This window comes from Oryzias latipes, chromosome 7 (genome assembly GCF_053564925.1).
Source record: "Oryzias latipes strain Hd-rR chromosome 7, Olatipes_Hd-rR_3.1".
NCBI lineage: Eukaryota > Metazoa > Chordata > Actinopteri > Beloniformes > Adrianichthyidae > Oryzias > Oryzias latipes.
This window is the reverse complement of record NC_136243.1, coordinates 35,202,138-35,226,510: the sequence shown is the minus strand read 5'-3', so window position 1 is coordinate 35,226,510 and position 24,373 is coordinate 35,202,138. Positions and strand designations below refer to the sequence as shown.

At 49.5% G+C, this 24,373-nt stretch overlaps 1 protein-coding gene across 20 annotated transcripts in view; it reads left to right on the top strand.

Moving 5' to 3' along the window:
- The window catches only part of agrn (agrin), a 241,860-nt gene that overhangs the window by 212,807 nt on the left and 4,680 nt on the right, over positions 1–24,373 (top strand). For 10 of the 20 annotated variants that reach the window (XM_078949690.1, XM_078949682.1, XM_078949687.1 and 7 more), the window contains 17 exons: positions 1,141–1,260; positions 1,390–1,719; positions 2,595–2,787; positions 5,188–5,403; positions 6,344–6,573; positions 8,269–8,403; positions 11,095–11,185; positions 11,421–11,585; positions 12,704–12,815; positions 13,857–13,871; positions 14,900–15,016; positions 17,274–17,457; positions 17,835–17,922; positions 18,608–18,631; positions 20,079–20,111; positions 21,854–22,078; positions 23,488–23,591. In XM_078949690.1, the coding sequence (XP_078805816.1) occupies positions 1,141–1,260; positions 1,390–1,719; positions 2,595–2,787; positions 5,188–5,403; positions 6,344–6,573; positions 8,269–8,403; positions 11,095–11,185; positions 11,421–11,585; positions 12,704–12,815; positions 13,857–13,871; positions 14,900–15,016; positions 17,274–17,457; positions 17,835–17,922; positions 18,608–18,631; positions 20,079–20,111; positions 21,854–22,078; positions 23,488–23,591 (2,382 nt within the window). The remainder of the gene's footprint in view (positions 1–1,140; positions 1,261–1,389; positions 1,720–2,594; positions 2,788–5,187; positions 5,404–6,343; positions 6,574–8,268; positions 8,404–11,094; positions 11,186–11,420; positions 11,586–12,703; positions 12,816–13,856; positions 13,872–14,899; positions 15,017–17,273; positions 17,458–17,834; positions 17,923–18,607; positions 18,632–20,078; positions 20,112–21,853; positions 22,079–23,487; positions 23,592–24,373) is intronic. The other 10 variants (XM_078949685.1, XM_023956315.2, XM_023956318.2 and 7 more) reach the window with 5 other exon arrangements.

The following is a 24,373-nucleotide window of genomic DNA, read 5'->3' as shown; positions in this document are numbered from 1 at the left end:
GCAGCGCTGCTGGAGGCTCTTTGCTCTGATTAGATGTTAGCAGAGTTACTTATTACTGAGTAAAGTCACATAAATCATCGTGACAACAATCTGCCCGGATACAGCAGGAGGAGCGGTGTGCACGGCGGGAAGCCGCCGTCGCTCTCGGAGGGATTAACCAGCAGCTTAATACTCTCAAACAATGAACGGCTAAAAGTTTTTTTTTAGGTTATTAAATGTTTAATTTAATTGCTAATGACGTAATTACAGACTTATAGAAGAATAGCAAACTTCTGCAAAATGAGAGTTTTTAATTTAAGTCTTGAAAAAACCCCAGAAATAAGGCCAGTAAAACGAGCCTCAGCGCTGAACGCCATGACAGCGGTTCACGTGGAGGAAGTTAGACGTCCCTGTGGTCACCAGATGACCCCCCCCCAAATGCCACATTCACTCTCACTTCTCACTAAAGTCCCGCCCAGATCCTGTTTTAAATTCATTTTTAAAGTTTTTCCAGTGGTCTTTTAACTATGATGACTCAGTTTTCTGCCAAAAAACCTGAGTGCTTTTCTGGGACATAGTTCCTGAAGAGCGGCAGGAGTTCATTGGAAATTCACCTCTTAGTTGTGGGTGGGGCCAAGCAAACCCGCCCCCTGTCCCTTCACTCCTCTCATGCTAGCTTACAGCCCTTTGCAACAAACGTGGCAGCAATATTGTAGCTCAGACCAGGAAAACTAAGACGTTCAAGGATCTGTGTGTCTGCAGGTGGATGTATCAGAAAGGGGCGGAGCATGGAGCTTGAGGCCCCGCCCATCCTATTTTCTACGTCAAATTTTTCAAACAGCATTTTCTGCTCCTGATTTGCAACAATTTGAAGTAAAAAGTGCAGTTTTAGCTTAATTTTCTTAATAAAATAAAATTGAAGATACTTTTGTCATTGTGACAAATAACACAACATGAAACTCAGAAAAAGTCAACAACTCAACATTATAAGCTACACATTAAGTAAAAGCTATCAAATTAATTGAATCTATACATTTCCTCAATCGTCCAAAAATACCAAAAGAACATGTTAAAACCCCTTTTTTTTCCTGCGAGCGGCTCTGGTTCTGTGTTGGGGGAACCCGTCAGAGATCCGTCCTGACGGTCCTGCGTTTGTTGCAGACACGCGCTTCACGGCGGACGACATCATGGAGGCTCTGCTGAAGCAGCTGAAGGCCTCCAAGGACACCAGCATCTCCGTCAAGAAGCCAGAGGGGAAAAACATCCACTTCAGCAGTTCTGGTAATGCCGTGTGGCTTTGGAGGAGGGGGGGGGGGGTCGTAAAGGAATAATCAAATGGGGGGGGGGGGGGGGGTGTCATGAGTTGGTCGTCCGGAACCGAAGGAGTTCCTTCTTCCTCTGTTTGCTCAGGTTTGTCCTCCGTCCCCGTCTTCACCACCACCACCGCCGCGGCTGTCACCATACTCCCCCCCACCACCACCACCACCAGACGCCCACTGAAGAGTCGGGTCACCACGCACAGGCCCGCCACCAGCAGACGCACCACCACAACAGCGGCGCCGTCGACCACAACGCCGCTCCTCACCACCACGTCCCGCGTCAGAGGCGGGAAACTCGCCCCCAAGACCCAGAGGCCCTGCGACTCCCACCCCTGCCTCCACGGGGGCACCTGCGAGGACGACGGCAGCACCTACAGCTGCAGGTGTCCCGCCGGGCGGGGAGGGCCCGTGTGCGAGAAAGGTGGGCGGCGTTTTTCATCTCCGACTTTTTCCAGTCCAGTTTCTTAAAATTAGCTGAGAAAGTTCAGAAATAATCCCACAGTAGCAGTCAGCTGTTTTATAATCCGCTTTAATCCTTAATGACTTTTGAAAGCAGCATAAACACTCCGATGATTAAAACATGAAAGGAACGGTTGATGAAATGAAAATTCTCCTGCTACCTTCTACGTTTGGCTGATTAGGATAAGAGGCATTTGCTCTTATTGATGCTGTGGGAGCCGTGAGGTTCAAACCCCGGGGGGACGATGGTGGGGGGGGGGGGGGGGGGCATTGAGTGGCCACAGATGTGGAATTATGGGGGTGTGAAGCTCACAGAGCCCAGGCCGGAGTGTCAGGTTTACATTAACGTCTTATTTATAGTTTTTTACACAAGAACTAAGAGGTGAGCTTTCAGGGCGTCGGTTTGATTCCCGTTGGCTCCACCTCCACAGGAGAAAAGTCATCAAGTGGAAAAAAACTCTTTTGTTTTTCCCTTTTTTGGGGGGTTTTGGGAATGGCGGCGAGCTGCGTCTATATAAAATAGACCCCAATTGCTGTAATGGGGATTTACTGGATAGAGGCGATGTGTGTGTTTGGGGGGTGGAGTGGGCAACCGCTCTAAAGCCTGACCTTCACATGAGATCCATGTGATCAGGAGGAGCTCATCCGACGCCCCTGCAGGAGCAGCAGAACGTCGGAGTCCAGTAAATGAAAGAAAAGTGTCGTTGTCATCACTTTGCTAATCCTAAAAGGTGTTTTGGAGAAAAGAAGATCATTTCTGCCCCATCCTACCCCCACCCCCCTGACTTATAAAAACAGTGCGGATAACAGGCTCATTGTCTTCCTCCCCCCCCGCAGTGATGAAATACTTCATTCCATCCTTCGGGGGCCAGTCCTACTTGGCGTTTCCTACAATGAAGGCGTACCACACGGTCCGGATCGCCATGGCCTTCAGGGCCTCGGAGATGAACGGCGTCCTGCTCTACAACGGCCAGCGAGGAAGCAAGGACTTCATCTCTCTGACTCTGGTCAACGGAAAGGTGGAGCTCAGGTTGGTCTGATAAGCTTTGGGGGGGGGGGGGGGGGGGGGGGGACATTACTCAGTTTTATTAAATAATGTAATAATGCGGGGGAACATGAATGACCCCCCCCCTCTCTCCCCATGGAAACGGGTTCAGTCAGCAGCTCTGACCCCTTTTACAGCCTGACAGTCGCCCCTCCGAAATCAAACAACCAACAAACGGCTGAACTCAGGCGGGCAAAGCAAAGCCTGGGGGGGGGCAGAAAGCAGCAAAAAAGAATCTTCAGAGCAAAGAAGGAAACGTCTGGGACTTGATGGCAGAAAGAAAGAAGCTTCACTAGGATGCAGCAGCTGACAGAAAACTGCTGTGTTCAGTTTGGAAAAAGTCCAGATGTTTGAGGAGGTTCACCGTCTAACCCGCTGCAGAACTTTGACCCGCAGCAAATCTGCCAAAGAATCTGTTAAAACAATCTCCTGGAGGTTGAACCCATCTTAACATCCTCCCAGTTTAGTCTCCAAAGATCCACGAACGTCTTAGTTTTCCTCGTCTGAGCGGGAATCTGGACTCAAACTGGATAGATCTGATGTTGGTCGCAATTTTTGTCGCACCGTTACTGTTAGGTTAGGAGGATGGGGTATCGGCAGAGGCTTACCTCCACGCTAACAGTCCCCGCCCACAATTTAGAGGTGAACTGCTGATGAACTCCTGCTGCTCTGCAGAAACTATGTCCTAGAAAACGACACTTTTTTCTGGATTTCGGATAGAAATGGCGCCATCATCATTAAGAGACTTCTAGGGGAGTTTTTCCAAAAGAAACAATCTAGTAGAAGTGACCCTATGATCCTCCTCGGACAACCCCCCCCGTATGGGTCCATGCGATCAGGGCTCAAGTCAGTTGGATGGGGGTCCGTTTCCACACGTTTTACGTAACGTTGACATTATTGCAGACCTGACAACAAGTGTAGCTTTGCTTCAAGCTCAGTGAAACGCAGGAAAAAGTCGTGTTTTGAGGAAGGTTTAACTCCTCTTCCTCATTTCTGCAGATGCAGTAATGATGAAGACAGTTTTCCATAATGTTCTGCATCATAGGTGTGAAGGAATAAATACTACTGTAATTTCAGGATTATAAGCCGCTACTTTTGTCACACGCTTTCAACCCTGCGGCTTTTTCAATGATGCGGCTAATTTATGCATTTTCTTTTTTCTAACGGCCACTAGGGGCGCTCGAGCAGAAGGGGTAAGAGTGAGACAGGGGGGATACGGTATATGTGTCGAGGAAGACGCACGTTTAATGTAAATTCCTGCTTTGGGAATGAACTGCAGGAACAGACCCTCATCATCTCTTTCTTACACACAGCGTGGTTTCAGCACATACACATCCTCATTCTATAACATGTTTCAATGTGGGCACATGCAGCTTATGTATGGACAAAATGTTTTATTCTTTAAAAATGTAACTGGTGCGGCTTGCAGTCTGGAAATTACGGTAAATGTGTCGTGCGGATGATAAAATGCTGCTTTCTTTAAACGTGTGGTGAGATGAGACAGGCTGACATTTCCTTTCCTGCTTCCATAAAAGCCGCCTGCTGGAGCAGAAAAAAACAAATTTGGGTCAAACTCTGGGAGCATCTCGATGCGGGGCTGCTTTACAGGGAAGCAGGTTCTTAGGAAGGGTTTGATGCCTGTTGCACGTGACAGCGAGTAGTGATTCATGTGAAAGTGCAGAGCTGGATCTGCTGATATTTAGATTCCCTGAGCCAAACATCAGCATCACACCGCCATTACCGCGGATACCTCTGGCTGCATCCGTCAGCGTGCAGCGCTTTCTCTCAACGGTGGAAACTTGCAGGTGCAGAAATGGTGATGATAATAACATATATTCATGTCTTCTCCCACACAGAGGTGGAGGAATAAAAGTCTAGTGACAAAGGCAGCATCTTTTGAAGAGACGTGAATGGAATAATTACAGCTTCGGCGCCGTGTCTGTTTGGGAGCCATTATTTGTCTTTTGGACGCCACTCTGACCCCTCCAAACTCTCTCGGGTTTCTCCCGCCCCGGCCGGGTCTGATTTCTCTGTTGAAAATGAAATCAATAGCAGAACTAAAGGAGATCATTAGTCACCTGCGCTCTCCTACGCCGAGATTACCACCTACAGCGGCAGAAATCCCGGCTGTGGGGAGAAGAACTCATTATTTGTGGCAGATAATTGCTCTCAGGTTGTGCTAATATGAGTGCATGTGTGGGTGCGCAGCAGCCCCCCCAATGTTGATATGGACTTATTCTCTACAAAAGATCATTAGAGAAAACTTAAATGTGAATGGAAAGGGAGGGGGGCAGTGTTCAATGCACAGAGGGGACGGGCTCAAATGTCACCTGCGTAAGTGGAGGACCTAACCGATCAATTGTGCTTTATTGTCAACCCCCCCAGGTTCAACACGGGCTCAGGCACCGGCACCTTGACCAGCAAGGTCAAGGTCAGTCAGGGACACTGGCATCAAGTGGAGGTCACACGGAACCGCCGGAACGGCGTCCTCAGCGTCGACGGCGAGCCCGACGTCCAGGGCGAGAGCCCGCACGGCACCGACGGCCTCAACCTGGACACGGAGCTGTTCATCGGAGGCGTGACGGAGGATCTGAAGCAGGAGTAAGACGCCACCATGGGAATCGAACCGGCAATGAAGCAGGCGGGAATCCATCCGCTGATTCGCCCGTCAAATTCCCGTCTGCCGCCTAGCGTTTGACGCGTGTCAGATTTACCGCTCCATGCCTTAACGCCCCTGCCGCAGAGCAATCGCCAACGCTTTTCTGGGATTCGTTCGTTGCCAGATCATAGAAAACATTGACGATGTTGAGCGAGTAACTAAGGTGTAAATGTTGTGGGGAGCTCTAGAGAGGCGCCGGGACACGCCGCCGTGTGAGGGTTCACCAGACGCCGAATTTCAGCATTGACTGCAGGAGCTGCGCCCGGATGTGACGGTTGTTTTAAACGTTACTTCCGTCCGTCTGAGGCCGTTTGACCCAACCCTGGCCTGATATTAAAAATATACTGAAGGATCTTTTAATTATTGTCGTGACGAAAACAAAACAAACATCAAAAGCTCACGGAGCTGCAGCAATCTTGCACGCTACGACGGCGGCTCTCCTTTTCCCGCCGCCGCACAGAGTCGTAGTGGGTGCGATCGCTCTGGCTCCATGGGCTTTTTGAGGGGCTTTCCAGGGTGTACCCCGCCTTCGCCCAGCAGCAACCGGGGGCGATCAACAACCCCACAGCCCTACATGGTAAATAGAAGGTCTAGAAGTTCAGGGCGGTTTGAGCAGCCATATGGGATTTATTTTTCACTGAAAACGTCACGTCCCCAAAGCTGAGTCCCGCGTCACGCCATGAAGTGACGGACGCCCAAATTGCACCGCAGGTGACCTAACATTGAAACCCGACGCGTGAATCCACTCCGGTGAGAACGCAGCTTTATAGGTTTGAAACCATCCTCAGATTTTCCGTTAAACAACTGCAGCATGAAATTACTTCACTGATTGGTCCCCACGTTGTTGGCCGCTCAAGTCACGTCTGGCGTTCTGCTCCCCAGCGTGACTGCGAGGACGGGGGTCAGCGCAGGCCTGGTGGGCTGCATCCGCATGCTGGACGTCAACAACCGCATGCTCAACCTGCAGGAGGACGGCGGCGACAGCCTCTTCGGGAGCGGAGTGGGCGAGTGCGGGAACAACCCGTGCGAGCCCAACCCCTGCAAGAACGGCGCTCAGTGCCAGGTCAAGGAGGCGGAGATGTTCCAGTGCAAGTGCAGCAAAGGATTCTGGGGTAAGACGGGGGGGGCATTCCTCCAATCCAACAGAACTAACCGGAACTTTTCATAGAAAATACACCCTTCTTCTCACTGGCGAGGACTCTGAATGCAGCTGTTAGAGTTTGATGTATTTCATTTTCTGCAGTTAATGCAGGAACATTACAGATGTTTAAATGATCACTTTAACTAGTCCAGATGTAAATCAGTTTGAGATTTAAATTTAAATTCATGTCATTTGGACGCCAGGTCTTCAGAGGTTAAGAGTAACTCAGTTACTAATTCAGTTTGGATTAAGTCATGAATTTGTTTAATTGTGTTTCTTCTGACAAAGATTTGCTTTAAACTTCTTTAAGTTCTGAATCTTTTAGTTTTAAAATGACCTTTTCTGCTTAAAGTTTTGAGACGTTCTCCAGGAGGTGAACCCACATCCACCGCCGTGGTTCAGTTCATGTATTTATATTTATCTGCCATCAGTTCTTCAGGCGCTTGCCGTCGTCGCAGTCGTGTCTAAACACAAATCCTTTGTTAGCTTGACAGGCTAATTTGAGAGCATCCCTCTGCCTGCAGCAGCAGCAGCTCTGGAAGTGTTTGACTAACCCAGAAATGTTCTTCAAAACGTCAGAACTTTGTCCACATTTGCTGCTCCCGGTTCCCGCCGTTCAGTCAAGAGGAGCAAACATCAGGGCGCCGCCACGCCGTTCTCCGCTCATCTCACGGCTCAGATGACAGCAGAAAGGGTTTTCCCAGAGAGCATTGCAAAGCCAACACCTTCCTCCTCAAAACCAACACCAATGGGCAAAGACTGTTGCCTTCGAAACCATAAAACGTCAGAGTGAAATTCGTACAGAAGGGACTTCAGGTTTGGTGATGAAGAGGAGCTCAGACGACGTTCAGGCTGAGAGGAAGTCATTCATTTGGTCCCAACGTGGCTTTAAAAACTGATGCTGATGAGGGGAGCCAGAAAGAGGAAGATGAAGAAAATGAGGCGAGCTCAGCGTGGTCATTAACACCCCCCCCCCCCCCCCCCCCCCCTGAATTCAGATCTGCTGTAGCGCTTGGCCCCAAAAACGTGGCTGCGTGGCGGGCGGCCCGCTCCGCTTTAATCCGTAATATTTCCAAATGAGACTAACTAAAAGGAGCTATAACGACTAGATTATACTAAACCGGAAGAAAATGCTGGGGTGAATGCTATATTGCTGAATGAAAAGGAAACTTAAAGGGTAATAACTGGCAAGAAAAAATAAAAATAAAGAAAGAAATGATCAAAGTTGACAATAAATAAAGTGAAAACAGCAAAACAACAACAAAAAATATGTTTGTGAAAAATGCCAGAGCCGGGTATCGAACCAGCGAGCTTCTGCACCTAGGATTCCCATGTATTTCAATGGAGGCAAAAATCCTGGAATATCTGGAAAAGTTCAAGGATTTGAAGGAGCAAAAGTCACAGCTGGAAAAAGCTGAAAGAGCCGAACATTTGAATAGTTGAATGGTTACAATAGATGAAAAATTGTAGAAAGAGTTAAGCAGCAAAACATGGAAGAACATACTAGAATAAAGAAAGAGAAACAGAAACAACAGTTGTTATAGGATTTATAGCGTTCAACCAGTTAGAGAATGACCTTTAGGGAGAGAAACTCCTCAAAGCAACAATCCTTTACATTGTGGAGAATAAGGAGCTGTGAGTGGAAATGTCTGTTTTCTGCCTGCAGGAACCCTCTGCGCAGACGTCCGGGACCCGTGTGCAGCCAGCAAGTGCCACGCCACATCCCAGTGCCAGGTTTTACCAGAGGGAGGGTACAAATGCGTGTGCCCCATGGGGCGGGAAGGCCGGCACTGTGAGAAAGGTAATCCTGGCCGAGCGGCATCCGTCTTTATCTCCAAAGCAGCAGTGATTCGGTCCGGACTCTTCTGAGCTCAGCTCCCTGGTGATTACGTATTTTCCTTCCCTCTCATTTCCGCTCCGTGGCATTTCCATCCGTCCTGAATTGAAGGGGGAGATCAAACGCAGAGGAGGGGGGAGGGGGGAGGGGGTGAGCCTTCGGGGTTGGGGGTGATGGGAGAGTTGATGTGTTCCAGAGCTCAGGCGTGTGATTGGCCCCGCCGGGCCCCTCGCCGCATCGACTGCACCACGCTTGTTAGTGGCGAGGCGGGAAACAAACCTGCAGCGTTTCTGCGCTCCTCTCCTCCCCGCCTGTTTGCCCACAGGTGTTGTGCACAGACTTGTTTACTGGCGCTCGGTTTCACTTGGCGGGAGCGGGCCGCCGCCGGTTAAACGACCAGCGCTGGCTGCAGCCGCTTTTGAAGTCCTTCGTTAGCGCTTTTGTAGGCGTCACAGTCTGAAGTCTCCACCTCTGCGGACTAAAAATGACAGACGTCATGCAGCAGGGGCCTCCTCCAACCAAGGAGAAACATGCCCCCACCCCCTGCCCTGGGGAGTTCAGAAAAAACAAGGTCCTGATTTCCAGTTAGCAGGTGATTAAAATAAATTGAGGTGAACCAAAATCGATGGCTTGTGAGCGAGAGTGTCTCCCTTCCAAAAGGCTATTTTTACTCAGGAATCAATGGGATGACTAATCACATCAGTCCTCCCTGCCCGTGCTGATTAATGGCAACATGAGTGTTAACCTCAGACAGGTAAGGAGGGGCGTGCTCTGAGCGCGCTCAGCACAGACTCAGAGGAGGAGGGGGGTCGTTGTGTGAAGCATTTGCAACTGAGGGAGTCTGAACCGCTGTGGATGTGGTTTTTATTCTGCAGCATCCACGCTCAAGGGTGTTCCACCAGGGTTGGACGGCCGCCGGTCCTTTTGGCGGCTCCGCTTTGAATAATCATTGAGCAGCGATGGCTGTGGACATAAACTACCAGGGGGGGGGGGTCTAGCTCTGCTGTTGTTGCTACATTTACAGGACAAAAAAAGTCACTAAACCCTTAAACAGGCTGAATGTGCTTTTCAGCTGCCGGTATGATGACATCATCATTCCTCCAATGTAAACAAAAGAAGCCACAGGCTGGCTCGTCTGTTCCTCATTTAGCTGAGATCAGAGCAAAAGGTCCATCGTTGTTTTTGTGTGTGCCAATGCCTCTTGGCCAGGTCGCTCTCGAAAAAGATATTTTATCTCAAGGGAGATTCCGGTAAAATAAAGGTTAAAAACAGGTTAAAAACGCCGCTGATTTCGGGGATTTGTTTCCGGACATGTCAGTCACTTGTATTCCATTCAGCGGTAGTGGCTGTATTCATATTAAAATGGGTGTGGCTGTGATGGTGGGCGGAGCCACCATGCCAAAATGCCAAAGACGAAGCGAGCGAAAGTTTTTCCTGTATTTCACAGAAAAATCCGTTTTTTTGGTTTGCAGACCCAACAGTCTGGAAAAGTTACACGTTTCCCACAGCTGCTCACTAGGGGGCGCTGCTGTTGAAATGAGCTCTGAGCAGGAGCGAGAGAAGTGGCTCTTTGTCTGACGGTCATGGATAAAGGAGCTCGTCACGCAACATGTTTTACTCCGCAGTAGGGATGGCACCACAACTCCGCACCAATCTGGTACCATTATTATAGTATATGGTGGGACCGAAACTGTATAAAAATGTCAGAACTTCATTGCAGTGCTTCGAAGCGTTTCAGTGCTTTGAAGCGTTTCAATACTTCGAAACGTTTCAGTGGTTTGAAGCGTTTTGGTGCTTCGAAGCGTTTCGGTGCTTCGTTTCAGACGTGTTAATGACTTCTATTTTATTCAGTTTCGCTGTGCAATTTCAGCCAATCGTTTTACCTTTCCAGTGATTGTGGGGGTGGAATGTGGTTGTTGCAGTGAAAGTGGGCGGAGCTTCAGCCAAAATGCAAAGAGAGTCTGTCTGTACTTCAACAACAAAAACTTTTAATTCAGTGACCTGATGGATGTGTGCAACACTCAGAAAAGTCCGTCGTCATAGCGATGAGCAGTGAATTATGGTTTTGCTTCGCACCACATGAAGTCCAAACGTTACCCATCCCAAGTGCTGCCGTGTTTTGGTGCCGTGTCCATCCTCGTTGTCCGTCTTTTCCTCCTGCGTCCTGACTCGGCTTTGCTAATCTCAGCCAATTAGGCATAAAGGCCGATTCTGGTGCCGCTCGTGTTTGTGTGTCTGTTTGCAGATAACATGACGCTTGATTGACTTGATTGATGTCAAAAGTCGAGGCTTTTGTCGGAAGGCTGCTGCAAACAGCAAGGCGTAGACGCCCGGCAAAGAAATGGTTTTACAAGAATAATAAAGGCCAAAATACAATAGCAGCCTTTTTTCCCAGATCCCAGCTGTGCATTGAACTCTGCACGTCTCCAAAGCCCTTTGTCACGTAGTGGCGTGCTGTGTAATCAGGCTGGCATAGATGTGTTATTTATGCCTTTTGTTGAGAGAAATTCCTAATCCCACGGGCTGTGCACACATAAATCTATCTTCCTCCATGATTCTGACAAGTCCCACAAAGATGTGCACTCTATCCTTTCATTTCAAATCTGTCAGCAACACAACAGAACCGGGCCTGAATGCAGTTTTTGTTTTCTCCAGTTGCAGAGAGGAGAGGGGCTTACATGCCCACGTTCAACGGAGACTCATACCTGGAGCTGAAGGGGCTGCATCTCTACGGGCACGATCTGCGGTGAGTCCTGTGTCCCGGCTTGACTCCTGCACGATGGAGTCTTACATGTATTACAGAAAGCTGAGCATCATGTAGTTTTCATAGTTTGTGCCTCAGGCTAAGAACAAGCTCAGGCCTCTGCAGGTGTGAGCGGAATGGAGAATGAGGGCTGCGCAGAAACCTACTCACCACACAGCCGCTGCACGAACAGTCCAGAAGGTGGACGTGTCACTGCAACATGTGTTCTTCTCCGCAGTCAAAAGGTCAGCATGATGGTGGTCCTCATGGCAAACGACTCCGACGGTTTGATTTTCTACAACGGCCAGAAGACGGACGGGAAAGGAGACTTCATCTCTCTGGGGTTAAACAACGGGATTCTGGAGTTTCGCTACGACCTGGGAAAAGGGCCAGCGATCATCAGGTTCTCCTCACCTGCAGCTCCAAACTCCACCAGAGCAGAGATGTTTGGTTTGTCGGAGCAAAAGCAAAGCTCCTTCTGATGAGATGCTTCACACGCCTTTAGCTATGTTCACACTGAACGCCATGCCTGTTTCAGCGGCCTCCAGTTCCAAACAGGAAGTGGCTCCAAGACGCCAAAATCCCAAAGACTTATAGAAATGGACAGCTGTTACGCATTCTATTGGTCAGAACAACCATTCTGGATCTGATACCTTTTCTAACATCTTTTTGATAATCCTCATACATGATATGTTTTCTGTAGTTCAGGTTATGAACTGACCAATCAGATGCCTCAATAAAAGTAGATGGAGCCTGCTGGCCCCCACGTCCAATGTTCAAAATGTTTTATTTGTGTAGCCAGCTTTCAAATTGTAGGAGTGTGGCCTTCCAGCAAGCTCACTCCTGATTGGCCAAAGTGGTTGCCATAGAAACTCGGTCCAATTCAAACCGATCACTGCTCACTGATGACGTCTGGCTCCAAGATGGCGACTGAATTGGCGTCATTAGGTTGGATCTGGAAGCAATCCGTTTTCTATGAAGGACGTCACCGTCCAGTTTTCTGATACAGTCAACGTACAAATGCAATTAGAGTTCCTGCAACAGGAAGTCAGCTTTGGCCGTGACGTTTTTGATGAAGTCATACATCTGATCGTTCTGAACTTTATGGACTTTATTAACGTTCCTCTTATTTGTATGGAGACAAAAGTAAAAAGGTTTCTACATTTATTCTTCTTTTTGTTTTCTCTCCTTTCAGTAATGCATAAGAAAACACTTATGGACGAATGTCTGTCAGCAAATTTCATGAGAGGATGGTTGCTCTGCAGGATGGTTGCTCTGCAGAATGGTTGCTCTGCAGAATGGTTGCTCTGCAGGATGGTTGCTCTGCAGAATGGTTGCTCTGCAGGATGGTTGCCCTACAGATCTATGCGTCTGTGCTCTGCAGAGAAAAAAGCAGCAGCATGAATGAAGCAGAGCTGGAACAGGAGCAGCTCTGGGAGAACAAACATCTCTGTTCATGTGGAGTAAACTGATTTCCAGAAGAAACAGGATCATCTCATGTAACACATGTGTGTTCTGCAGGAGCAAGGCGCCCCTCCCACTGAAGGTGTGGAACACCATCAACCTGGAGCGCTCCCTCCGCAAAGGAGAGATCCGGATAAACGACCAGCAGCCCGCCCGTGGAGAGTCACCCGTAAGAGATGGCGCTCGCCTTTTCTCGGCATGCTTGCCGTCTCCGCCGTGCTGCTGCCTGTGAATCCGTGCCATCAATCTCACAACCGCTGATTTTTGTGGGACCGCTCGGCGGCTTCGGTCAAACCGCCTGGTGTCCCGGTTCTTCACCTTGAGTGTTCACTTCCTGGAAGTGTGCTGCTGCCTCGAGTCAGTCGGGGGAGAAAAAATGTAAATGAAACTCTTGGGGCCGGTGCCCACCAATCAGCAGGTACAAGCTTTCAAATGAGCGAGGTCCGATAGGTTGACGGGTCTGTAAGTCGTCCAATTATCCTAAACGATGTAATTTATGATTATGAACATGCAGAGTGTCAGGCCCAGCATCTTCTGGAAAATGCACTGGCCTTCCTTTCTCTGCCCCCCTCCCATCGTCAGTATGATAATTGTGTTTCACTTCATCTACAGAAGCAGAAAATCGCATTAAAAGAAGAGAGCAAAGGCGGGGGGGGGGTTGGGGATGAGCTGCGACAGGGACCTCATCCAGGGAGGCTCCAGCTACTTCTCTCCTCCTTCAGCTTTAGAGGCAGCAGGGAGGTGCAGAGGAGCAGGCGTGCAGCCTGGCAGGAGTCGTCATCATATGAAAGGCGGCTCGAGCCGCCGGCGTGATGGAATGCACAGGAAGTGTCAGAGGAAGGGGGACTTTTTCTGAAAAATGTTCTTTACTTGTTATTTAACGGCAGCCGGCTGTAAATGAGGTTGGGTTAAGTGGCACTTTTCACCGCCTTTCATCTGCAAACTTTTTCTCCTTTTCATCTTCCCCTAATGGCACCATCTGCCTCCTTCACGGCCTCCTCAGGAGCAGCATTTCTCTCTGTTGCATGTCTCTAACTCGGTTTGCGCGGCGCCCTTTTTGTGCAGCTGTTTCCGTGACAGGAGTCCGGGTTCGAGCGGGTTTCACCCGTGTTTGCATGCCTCTTTGTGCACGCACACACTTGCATTTCTTCCTCACTAACTCTGTTCATCCTTATTTTCTTTCCTTCTCTGTGATGTGCTGTCTGGAAAGAAGAAATCACGCAAGGTAATGATACGAGTCCCAGTCACACCTCAGTCTGTGTTTCATTTGAGGCTTTCATACAACCGCTCACCTCCATCTCTCCGTGCAACAGCAGCACACAAAAACAACTGTGAGGCTCACACGTGCAGGCAGCGCGCCGGCGAGGCGGTGCTCTTAAAGCGCACGGGTTGGCTCGCACCTTAGTCCATCTGCTGCGGGGGTGGGAGGAGATGGAGAGGTGGGAGGGAAGATGGAACCGAGGCCGTCGTTTCTGAGACGGCTTTTGTTTTGAGCAACAAAGAGACGGCGTCATTAGTCCGGCGTAGGCGGGACGTCATGCTGCCCGCCCGTGGGCTTTCGGGAAAGTGAGGGCGAGGAAGACGGTCGCCGTGGGAGACGATCGGGTGCCGAGCCAAGCCGGGCTTTCGTCATTGGCTTCTGTTGCTCACTGGAGCCAGCGGAGTTCACTTCTTAAGTTAGAGGTGGGCAGCGGGACGGCCAGGCTGCAGTTTGATCTGCAGAGCAGCGGGCGGCTCTCCAACGGCTACAACCTTTGGAAACCTGGAGCCACAGGCCTCAGCTGAGTCCAGAGGCTGGAGGGCAGGAGCCGCGCCCCGTCTTTGTTTAGAGGATGCAGCCAAAGCCTCCAGCTTGAGTGGAGCTCCTGCAGGAGGTGCAGGAGCTACACAGAGCCGTGCAGAGCCGGCTCCTCTGAGCTCTTCTCTGGCCTCAGGCTGTTGCTGCCCCCAAAAAAACTCCAGAGCATTAACTCTTCGCCTCCAAAGTACAGAAGAAGCGCGTCCCACCTTTGCTAATGCAGAGGCGGTGGTCCCAAACGTGGAGAGGACCAGAAAGACATTCACGGTGTCTCTAAGTGGATGTTCGTCATCTGTAAAAACAGACTTTCAGGTCCAGGTCTTTCTCCACATCCAGGTTTCCAATGAAATGTTGAGTTCAAACATTTTCATCTGTGGTTTATCATGTTACCAGATAAAATCTGTCTTAAAGTTTCCTTTTCTGTGCCCCTCTGCTCCCCGCTTTGCCCCCGTCAGGCCGTCCACAGCGACCTCAACCTGAAGGAGTCTCTGTTTGTGGGTGGAGCTCCCGATTACAGCAAGCTGGCGCGAGCCGCCGGACTCACTGAAGGCTTCAAGGGAACCGTCCAGAAGGTAAAGATTGGCGCTCTGCTGCTTCCTGTTTCCTTCTCGCTGCAGCAGTGGCGGGTGGGATTCGCCCCCCTCTGCTGTCCCACAGACCCTCATCGTTTCCAGAAGGAAGTTGTTCTGTGAGGAGAAGCGATCTGGATTAGCCAGCGCTAAGAATAGCAGCACATTTTGAAGTCCGCCACCTTTTTCTCTCCTCTAATCTTTTCTTGACAGCTTTCAAAGTTTTCCTTTCTTTTCCCGCCCAAACACTCATCCCTTTGAGCCAAAAATAACTTATCTTGAACAAAGGTTGGATGGAGGAGTTCAGACAAAGACGTCGTGTCATTATGAAGAGTTGAGAAGAAAAGCAAAACCTGGCATCTCTGCCAGGTTTGCCCTCATGAGACTAAAGGAAATATTTCAAGACATCATCCCTCATTCCCATAATGCCTTTGTTTGCTCTGAAGATGGGTTTGGAGATCAGCTCAACCAAAACTGGAAACATGCAACCAGACGGATGAATGCTCCTGGAAGAGTTGAAGTCCAGATGCTATAACTCAACCTAAAGACAGCGTCACCTGGACCAATGAGGACGTTTCAACCAAACGCTTTCATTTCAAAATGCTGCGATGTGCAGAGAAACTGATGTCTACAAGGCTTTTCCATCTGCACAAAGTGCTTCAGCGTCAGCGTCCCACACTGGGAAAAAACATCCAAATAAGCTACAATTATAGGAAATAAGATGTTTTTCTGTTATAAGTGAAAACATCTGCCAATGGAACTATTAGTTTGTCTTAGTAGAATTTCTTCAAATTTGTTTGAAACTGGAAATACGTCTTAAAATATTCTAAAAAACAAAAACAAACTTTTATAAAGTAAAGTAGGTACTGTGGGGCAAAAAAGTTTTTTTTGCAGGTTCTCCCTCTAAAACAGATGAGAGGCCTGGAAATGTCATCATAGCTAAACTTCAACTTCCAGGGACAAAAATTAGAAAACAAATCCAGAAAACAACTTTATCTGATGATCAGGGAAACAAATAAAATTTGGTTTACAGTCGCCACTTTAGAAATAAACTAGAAAGTGTCACAGAAGGGTTCTGCCACATGCTTCCCCACATGACGTCATTTAGCCAATCACAATCAAGGAATCCTTCACACAGGTCTTGGGGTCCGCATATTAGGCAAGGCAAGGCAAGTTTATTTGTATAGCACAATTCGTACACAAAGTAATGCAAGGTGCTTCACAAAACAGAAAAATGCACTAAAATCACAATACATCATAGAAATAATCAAAATAAAATTTACTTTAAAAGAAAAGAAAAAAAAATAATTGAAAACTGATTTAAAAATAAAGGAAGGAAAGGAAAGAAAAGTGCAGATAGGACCTTTCAGTCATATACACGGCTAAACAGAAATGTTTTAAGTCTAGATTTGAACATGAACACAGAAGAGGCCTGTCTTACGCCTTCAGGGAGGCTGTTCCAGATTTTAGCTGCAGAATATTGAAACGCTGATTCCCCTTGTTTAGTTCTGACTCTGGGAATCAACAGGAGGCCGGTCCCTGAGGTCCTCAGAGTACGAGATGGTTCATATGGCACTAACATGTCAGAGATGTACTTTGGTGCTCGGCCATGGAGAGACTTGTACACAAGAAGATATTATTGCTTTTTTGACTGGAACCTGCAGACCGTTAGAAATTTAAATGTGCGCCGGACTTTGGACATGCCTGCATTAAATCAAGCAAATCAAAAAGAAGACAACGTAAAATGATCATTATTATGGCAACAATAGGATCCAGACCACTCAGCATTTACGGATGAAACGTTTAGTTAAAAAGTCTAATTTCCTTCGATATGTCACCGACGAAAAGACGCTGCCCAGGAGCCTGACTGGACTGTCTTTGGCCTCCCAGCAGAACCTAAGCCTCACCAGTGCACTTAAGGTTCATCACCGCCATGTTGTGGGTGTGGCATCACACCCACTGCCACACCCACTCACAGCACCTGGAGCAGTGGGAGGTTCAGTGTCTTCCCACAGGAAGCCTCCAAACAACGTTGTTCACGGTTTGAGGACCGGCTTTGACGGCTGGAACCAAACATGAGAAGAAGTCAGACATCGGAGGCTCTTAAGAGCAGATGCTCATCACGTCACATGACAAAGACGTTTTCCTTGTAGTTGTTGACTGAAGGTTTTCTGTACGTCACTGGTCGACATGATTTTGACTTCATAATCGGAGCTGCTCCGTGACCTCCGGATGACCTCTCCTCCTCTGCTCCTTCCAGATCATGCTGATGAGCGATCCCGTCCTCAAAGAGGAGAACGCCCTGAGCTCCAGCAACGTGGCCATGTTCCAGGGTCACCCGTGCTCCCAGGAGCCCTGCCAGAACGGCGGCCGCTGCAACCCCATGCTGGCGACCTACGAGTGCTCCTGCTTCCCCGGTTACGTGGGCGACAACTGCAGCGTGGGTGAGCGATTGGACGCCACGTTAGGATGTCGGTCTGGTGTTCAGCTCAAAACCCTTTAGGATCAGCTGATCCATCGTTTGTCCGCGTTTCCTGGAGGTTGTTTTATGAGTTCTCCGGCGTGACGCGTCCTTCATGAACACGATTCAGTTTGGCATGAGGTGAAAAGGTTGCGTTTGTCATTTTCTGTTCCGTCCTTTAGGCTCCGCCTCTGCGTTTGCCATTAACCTTGTGAGTGCGATCGGTCGTCCCTTTCCCGTTAATTAAAAGGCACTGCCCCCCACCACCACCCCGCCCAACCGCCTGCAGCTCCGATAACTGAACCCTCCTATTGATCGATGTGATCTCATCCCCCCCCCCCCTCCCCCCCTCCTGCACAGCCATCCACGAGAAGTCTGCCGGAGAGACGGAGGCCGTCGCCTTTGATGGACGGACGTTCATCGAGTACCACAACGGCGTCACAAAGAGGTAAGGGGGGGCGCCGTCCCCGGCTTCATCTCCATTGTAGCAGCTATTAGGCGAACGGCCCCCCCGGTCTACCCCCACCCCGGCGTTGTAATGACAGCGTTGATGATATTATCAGTGTTAGGGCTTCAGAGCCGACTAATCGCTTCGCTAATAGCTCAGCCTCCCTGTCTATAGCCGCCCGCTTCGCCTTTGACAGGATTTCACTAATTAGCGAGACTGTAAGCAATCAGAGGCTCGCTCTGAGCGCGCTCAGTTCAGTTTGCAGCTTAGAGTCACTCTGGACAGGAAGTGCACACACACACACACACACACACACACGTTTAAGCGTCTTATCCTGTTTTGAACGGGCGGATCGCAGGTTTTAATCCAGCCGGGTTCCAGAGATGTGTCAGCGTGTTTAACACCCAGGAAAGGGGGGGATGGGGCAGATGTGGGTTTTAGTCCATCACAGCTCTTTACAAGAACACGGGTAGCAGGGAAACACCTCCACAGGAACCTCTTGGGTTCAGCCCAAGTCAGCTGTCAGTCAGCTGTCAGTCACCTGCGTGTGCCGCCGCTCTGCTGTTTGTCTGCGCTGTCAGCCGTTCTTTGTCCTGTCTGTCAATCTGCCCCCCCCTCCTGTCGCCGTCCACACCTGTCTTTGTCTCACGTCAGTGTCCTTCGCTGTCTCTCCTTTTCACTCAAGCCAACTGACCAATGAGATCCCAGAGTAAGTAGAAGGCGGGGCATGTTTGCCCCGGTTCAGCTCAAACCCAACTAACTGCAGCAGAAACTCCATCTCAGAACTGAAACCATTGCTGGCGTCCGTCCCATCCGTGCTTCCACCTCACAGGACCCATCATTAAAAAAAGAAACCATTTTCAGTTTCATCAGAATGTGGATTTTCTCCACGCAGGGCAGCATGAGTGCATGACACAGAACCGTTCATGCACGGCTCTGACGCGCTCATGAACACCGCGCATTTCCATGCACTTTACTCTAAATGCCATTAAGTGTTTTGTGGAGAATGAATGAGACAAACTGCCAGAGGAGGATGTGCTAAAGACCCCCTGACCTAGTTTCTGCTGCCTGCAGAGTTCCTGCCTGGGAAAGCCCCCCCCCCCCCCCCCCCCCTGCATAAATAATGTATTCCCTTTTTATCCCCCCCTTCCTGCTCATTAGCTCGGTCAGTAACCCTCCCCTGAAAAAGTCTCACCAAGCGATGAAGAAGTCTTCGGCTCAAATGAAGCCGTCCAGATTCAGCCCGGAGTTTCGGTCCACGCCAGGATCTCTGCCATCTCCGTTTTGCCAGATATCTGCCTGTAATTGTGAATAATTAGAGAGCGGCGCTGACATGTTAATCACAGATTTATCTGCCTTTGTAGTGGAGACCTCCAGTGGAGATCTCTCTGCAGAGAGCAGCCGTGGGCATCAATCTCACTTAGCAGGAGGGGACTCGGGTTCTCTGAGCCCGACTGTCAAAAGTTTAATGAATGTCACCGAGAGTGAGGCCCACGTTAGCCGGATTTTATCACCTAAAGAAAATAAATCCAACGCTGTGCGGCTGTTAGGAGCCACAAAGGTCGGCGCGTCCCGCTCCGTCCTTGGGGTGATGTTTCTGTTGCTATTTACAGCCGGCTGCGATCGGCCCTCCTTCCCCCCTCTGCCGGGTCGATGCCGTCCAGCGCCGTTATTTCAGTGACGAATGCCGTCTGTCCGTGACTCTCGGCTGACGCGCCGCTTGACCCCATTTTGTGAGAATTGGCCAATTTTTTTTCTGGTGGGCTGCTCTCATCTCCGAACGGGAGTTAATGCTGGAACGCAGCGCGGCGCTCCGCCATAAATAAAGGAGCTGCTCAATCATTGGGTGCTGAGTTGAAGCGGATTTGTGGGGACAAAACTTACCTTTTTTTTTTTTTTTTGGTAAATGTTTTGGCGTCTTCGTCTCGATCTCAGCATCTCCTTTGGGAGGCTCCGCCTTCAGGCCGCGGCCTTTAAGGTCCATCCTCCTTCTGCCACAGCATCCACGTCTGATGGGGTTGGTGCTGTGGTGGAGCCGCTCCACACTAGAGTTAGACTCGTAGTTACCAGGAGGTTACCAAAGACCCCTCCCCTCTTTCTCCTCATGTTTGCGCTTACACTGCATGCCCTTGACTCTCTCCCCCTGCTCCCTTAAGTCCTGAGTCTGTGGACAACCCGTCTGACCAGAGGTGAGTCCGTTCACGCCTCCAACTGTGGTCCCCTTTGTTTGTGTACCCCCCCCCACCTGCCTGCTCCATCCTTCCGCTCTCTCCGGCACCCCCTCCTTGACCTCAGTGGGGCTGAAAGCTGCTCCGCAGGGAGCAGATTATTTTCAAAAGTGACACGGGGCTGCCAGCAGCGCCTCTGCATATGCTGCAATTAACTTCCCAAATGAGGGCTCTGATAACCAACCCCCCCCCCCACCCCCCCCATGTGGCTGCTTGGTAGTTTGAGCGCCGCTGCCACCTAGAGGTGAAACAGACGTCTCTCATCACAGAAACACACCGAGGATTTGACTGCTGGAAAGATAAGTCTTTAAAAAAAATCTCAGCTTCGTCACATCTGAGAATCTATTGATGGGGAGTAAAACCTGGAAGGCCGCGTTGTTTAATTCATGACGCATTCGGCGCTTTTAATAACCTTGACCTTATCAATGACAAGCGGCAGCCATGGAGATTTATGGGGTCCAGAGAAATCTGTGAGGGTTTGCCGGGAAAGAGTTCTCAGAGTTACACTTTCATCCGTTTGGATGTTTTTTTTCTGCTGACAGGAAGCAGCATAAGGTCCCCCCCCCCCCCCCCCCGTGTTCCTGTCCGGCGTGCCTCCTTGTGTGCCGTTGTCTTGTCGTTGTCTTTGTTGTGAAGTGTGTTTTCGTCCTGTGAGAATGGATTTAAAGTGTGTTTGTTGTGTCATGGTGTGAGAGACAAACGGATGCACAGAAGGTGAGTGTGTGCGTGCGCACGCTCCTGCACAGCAGACGCTTTGGTGGGATGGGATGGGGGGGGGCCTCGGGGCATCCTTACCCCCACACCCCCAGGGCTAGCATTCACGAGGCAGTGGAAGAAACGGCGCCCTCACAGAGCCGCCCTGCAGGGTGGAGCCAGGCTCAAACCAACGCTGATCCCCGTTTCTCTGAAACTTGATTTGCTCCCATTAAATGTCACTGTGTGTGTGTGTGGGGGGGGGGGTAATGCATCAGGGAACACAACAAGGTGTCATCACCTGTAATGCTACGTTTGCATCGGTCACATGATCTTAAATGCGCTTTAAGCATACAGTTAGGCAAGTAAGTATTTGAACCCCCGGTGATTTTTTACAAGTTCTCCCCCCTTAGACATCATGGAGGGGTCTGACATTTGCATCGTAGGTGTTCATTGTGTGAGGCATCATCTACCAAAATCTGGAAGTCACAATGTAGGATTTTTTATTTAGATGCTCCTGCTGCAAATAAGTATCTGAACACCTAAGAAAATCGACGGTAATGTTTGGTACAGTAGGCTTTGTTTGCCGTTCCACAGGTCAAACAAACATCATGGGATTTTGGCCCATTCCTCCACACAGATCTCCTCTAGATCAGTCAGGTTTTTGGGCTGAGAAACAGAGTCTGAGCTCCCTCCAAAGATTTTCTGTTGGTTTGAGGTCTGCAGACTCAAAGCTTCAACTGGAGTTCAATGGTTGCATTTTATGTAGGTATAGAGCCTGCAAAATGACTTGAAAACACCCGTAGCGATGTGTGAAAGCGAGGGTTTGAACACAGAAGCCTTAAGCGGGCATTTCCTCACGTAGACTTTTCATGGAAAGTGGCCACTTGAAGGCGCGTTTTCCGAGCCCGATGTGAACGTAGCATGACCCTGGCGGCTGCAGCGCAGCTACAAACCTCGGCCTTAACGGCGGTTTCCCACAGTTCTTCACGCTGTTTCTGGTCTTCTAGTGAGAAAGCTCTGCTGGTGAACAAGTTTGAGCTGAGCATCCGGACGGAGGCCACGCACGGCCTGCTGCTGTGGAGCGGCAAAGGGGTGGAGCGCTCGGACTACATCGCCCTGGCCATCGTGGACGGACGCGTCCAGATGACCTACGACCTGGGCTCCAGGCCCGTGGTGCTGCGCTCCTCCGTGCGCGTCAACACTAACCGCTGGATACACATCAAAGCCAGCAGGTAAGCCGGCGGGACGCTGGGGAGGAGCCCGACGAGACCTGATCCAGATTCTATCTTGGATCCAAGATAGAATCTGGATCAGGATGCATCCGTCCGCCGTCACGCGTAGATCTGAGATGCTCGGATTAGTCTCAGATTCTGGTTATTTTCATGCATGAGTTTGAGGCGTAATGCAATGAATCAACACGGTGGATAAAAACCCAGCTTAGACACGGCAATAAACATCTAACATCAAAACAGGTCTGGCTTTTTTTAGAAAATGTAGGCAGCAGATTAATAGAGAACATAAATAAGTGACATTTACAGTTGAATGTGGGCACAAAATGAGACTTAAAGAGCAGAATAGAAGCAGATTTTTTGGTTAATTTCCTGCTCCAGGTTCCAAATGTGCACAGTTTCAGCTTGATTTAGTGTTTTTCCAAAGACTGCAAGCGCTGGCCTCAGCGTGCAGACCGACCCTGAGCTTTGAACGTCCTCCACAGATGGAGCTGCGTTCACTTCAGTTCAGACGATCTGCATCCATACAGCAAACGATGCTGCCGTGTGCAGTTAATCACTCACATAATTGATAGATAATCATCCCAGAAGTAGAACAACAGCAAGCAGTCACACACTCGTGTCACATTAATGGATTTCTTCATTAAAATCAAATTAACGGCCTGAATAGAAGTCGTCTTCCAGCTTCTGCGGGATCTCTGCCGAACATTTGCTCCCAGCGTCTCTGTGAATGGATGCGTGGAGGAAAATGACACCGACGTGGTCATTTGGGGCGGCGATGATGAACCGTCCAGAGGCCGCCGCGTCGTTTCCAACAGCTCAGAGCAGCCAGCTTGTGGCCCCGCCCAGCGTGTTTTCTACGTCACATATATGATCTTTTCTGCTTTTTTTCGTCTGATCCTGATTCACAATCATTTAAAACGAAGAAATACCCAGAAATGCTGTTTCAAGCTTACATTTATTTCTACAAAATGCCACATGAACATGTAAAAAACACCAAAAAGGCTCTGTGACACGCCGTTTAATTCTTTAGGAATCTGTACATTTGGTAAATGCTTTGAAAAGTTATCAATCCTAATTTGATTTAGGGTCTTTAACATGTTCTTGTGGCCTCTTTCCAATGATGGAGGACATATGTCAAGAATTTTCAGCTTGAAATTACATTTATGAGTACATTTGAAAAAGTATATAGTTGTGATGTTGTTGGAGCGGGTCCATAAGAGTCCGCAGCCTTAACGTCTGTCTCTCCGCCGGTCTGCAATTACGGCGTTGCCTGAAAATCGCAGCTCCTGGAATCCTCAGCCTGCTGTCCGGTGACAATGGCGGCTTTGTGTTCCGGAGAAAAGGAAGCCACAATTAAAGGCGGTTTACTCCGATGACTTCACGCTGCTCCTTCCTTTTTGTGTCCTCAGAGCTCTTCGGGACGGCTTTCTACAGGTCGGCAATGAGGCGGCCGTGACGGGGTCCTCGCCGCTGGCCGCCACGCAGCTGGACACGGACGGAGCTCTCTGGTTAGGTGCGTGCTCGCTCAGGCCTTTAACCGGCAGAATCCTGCCTCCATTCAGGTCTGAAAATGCCCTTCAGAGGGCTTTTCATCAGGTTGAGAGAATGGCGGGAAAAAGATAACCTTTTTTTTCCCCCACGTCTGATAGAAGATTCCCAAAGAGGAGCAAAAAATACATTTCAGAAACAGAAAAAAACACATTTTAAGGAAGATGTTTTCAAAAGAAAAGTCTGCCTGCATTTGAATGTGAAAATTAAAACTTCACTCTGACGGAAATTGGTTCAAAGCTCCTTTTTAGCAGAAGGAGACTCGCACGCCGCAGCTCTGGAGCATCATGGGAAAAAAACATGAACAGTGGCTGCTAAAAGGAGTCCGAGTGGTCCTTCAAATTCCCGCTGCACCACAGAGAAAAGACAGGCTGGAGGAGAAAAGCAGCAATTGTGACATTTAAGAGTTGTGTTTGTGTAGAGGTGACTCAGGTACACGGAGGCAGCGGCGCACACAGGAGCAGCGCGGTGGAACAGGTGCTGAGCGGCCCCCGCAGCAAGAATCCCTAATCCCCACGCAGCAGCCCGTCTTCTTTTTAAATCCCCGTTTTAATGTTCATCCCTAATTCTTCTGTAACTGGCATGAAATTAGCCCCGTCAGCCGGCGAATCTGCGCCGCTCGATCCGATTAAAGAGGGCAGGGACGTGGAAATGAGCCAGCGGTCCGACAGAACGGCAGAGGAGGAGGTTTGGTTCCGGGGGGAATGTGCTGTCAGCCAGGTAAAGCAGCAGGAAGTAGGCGGAGCC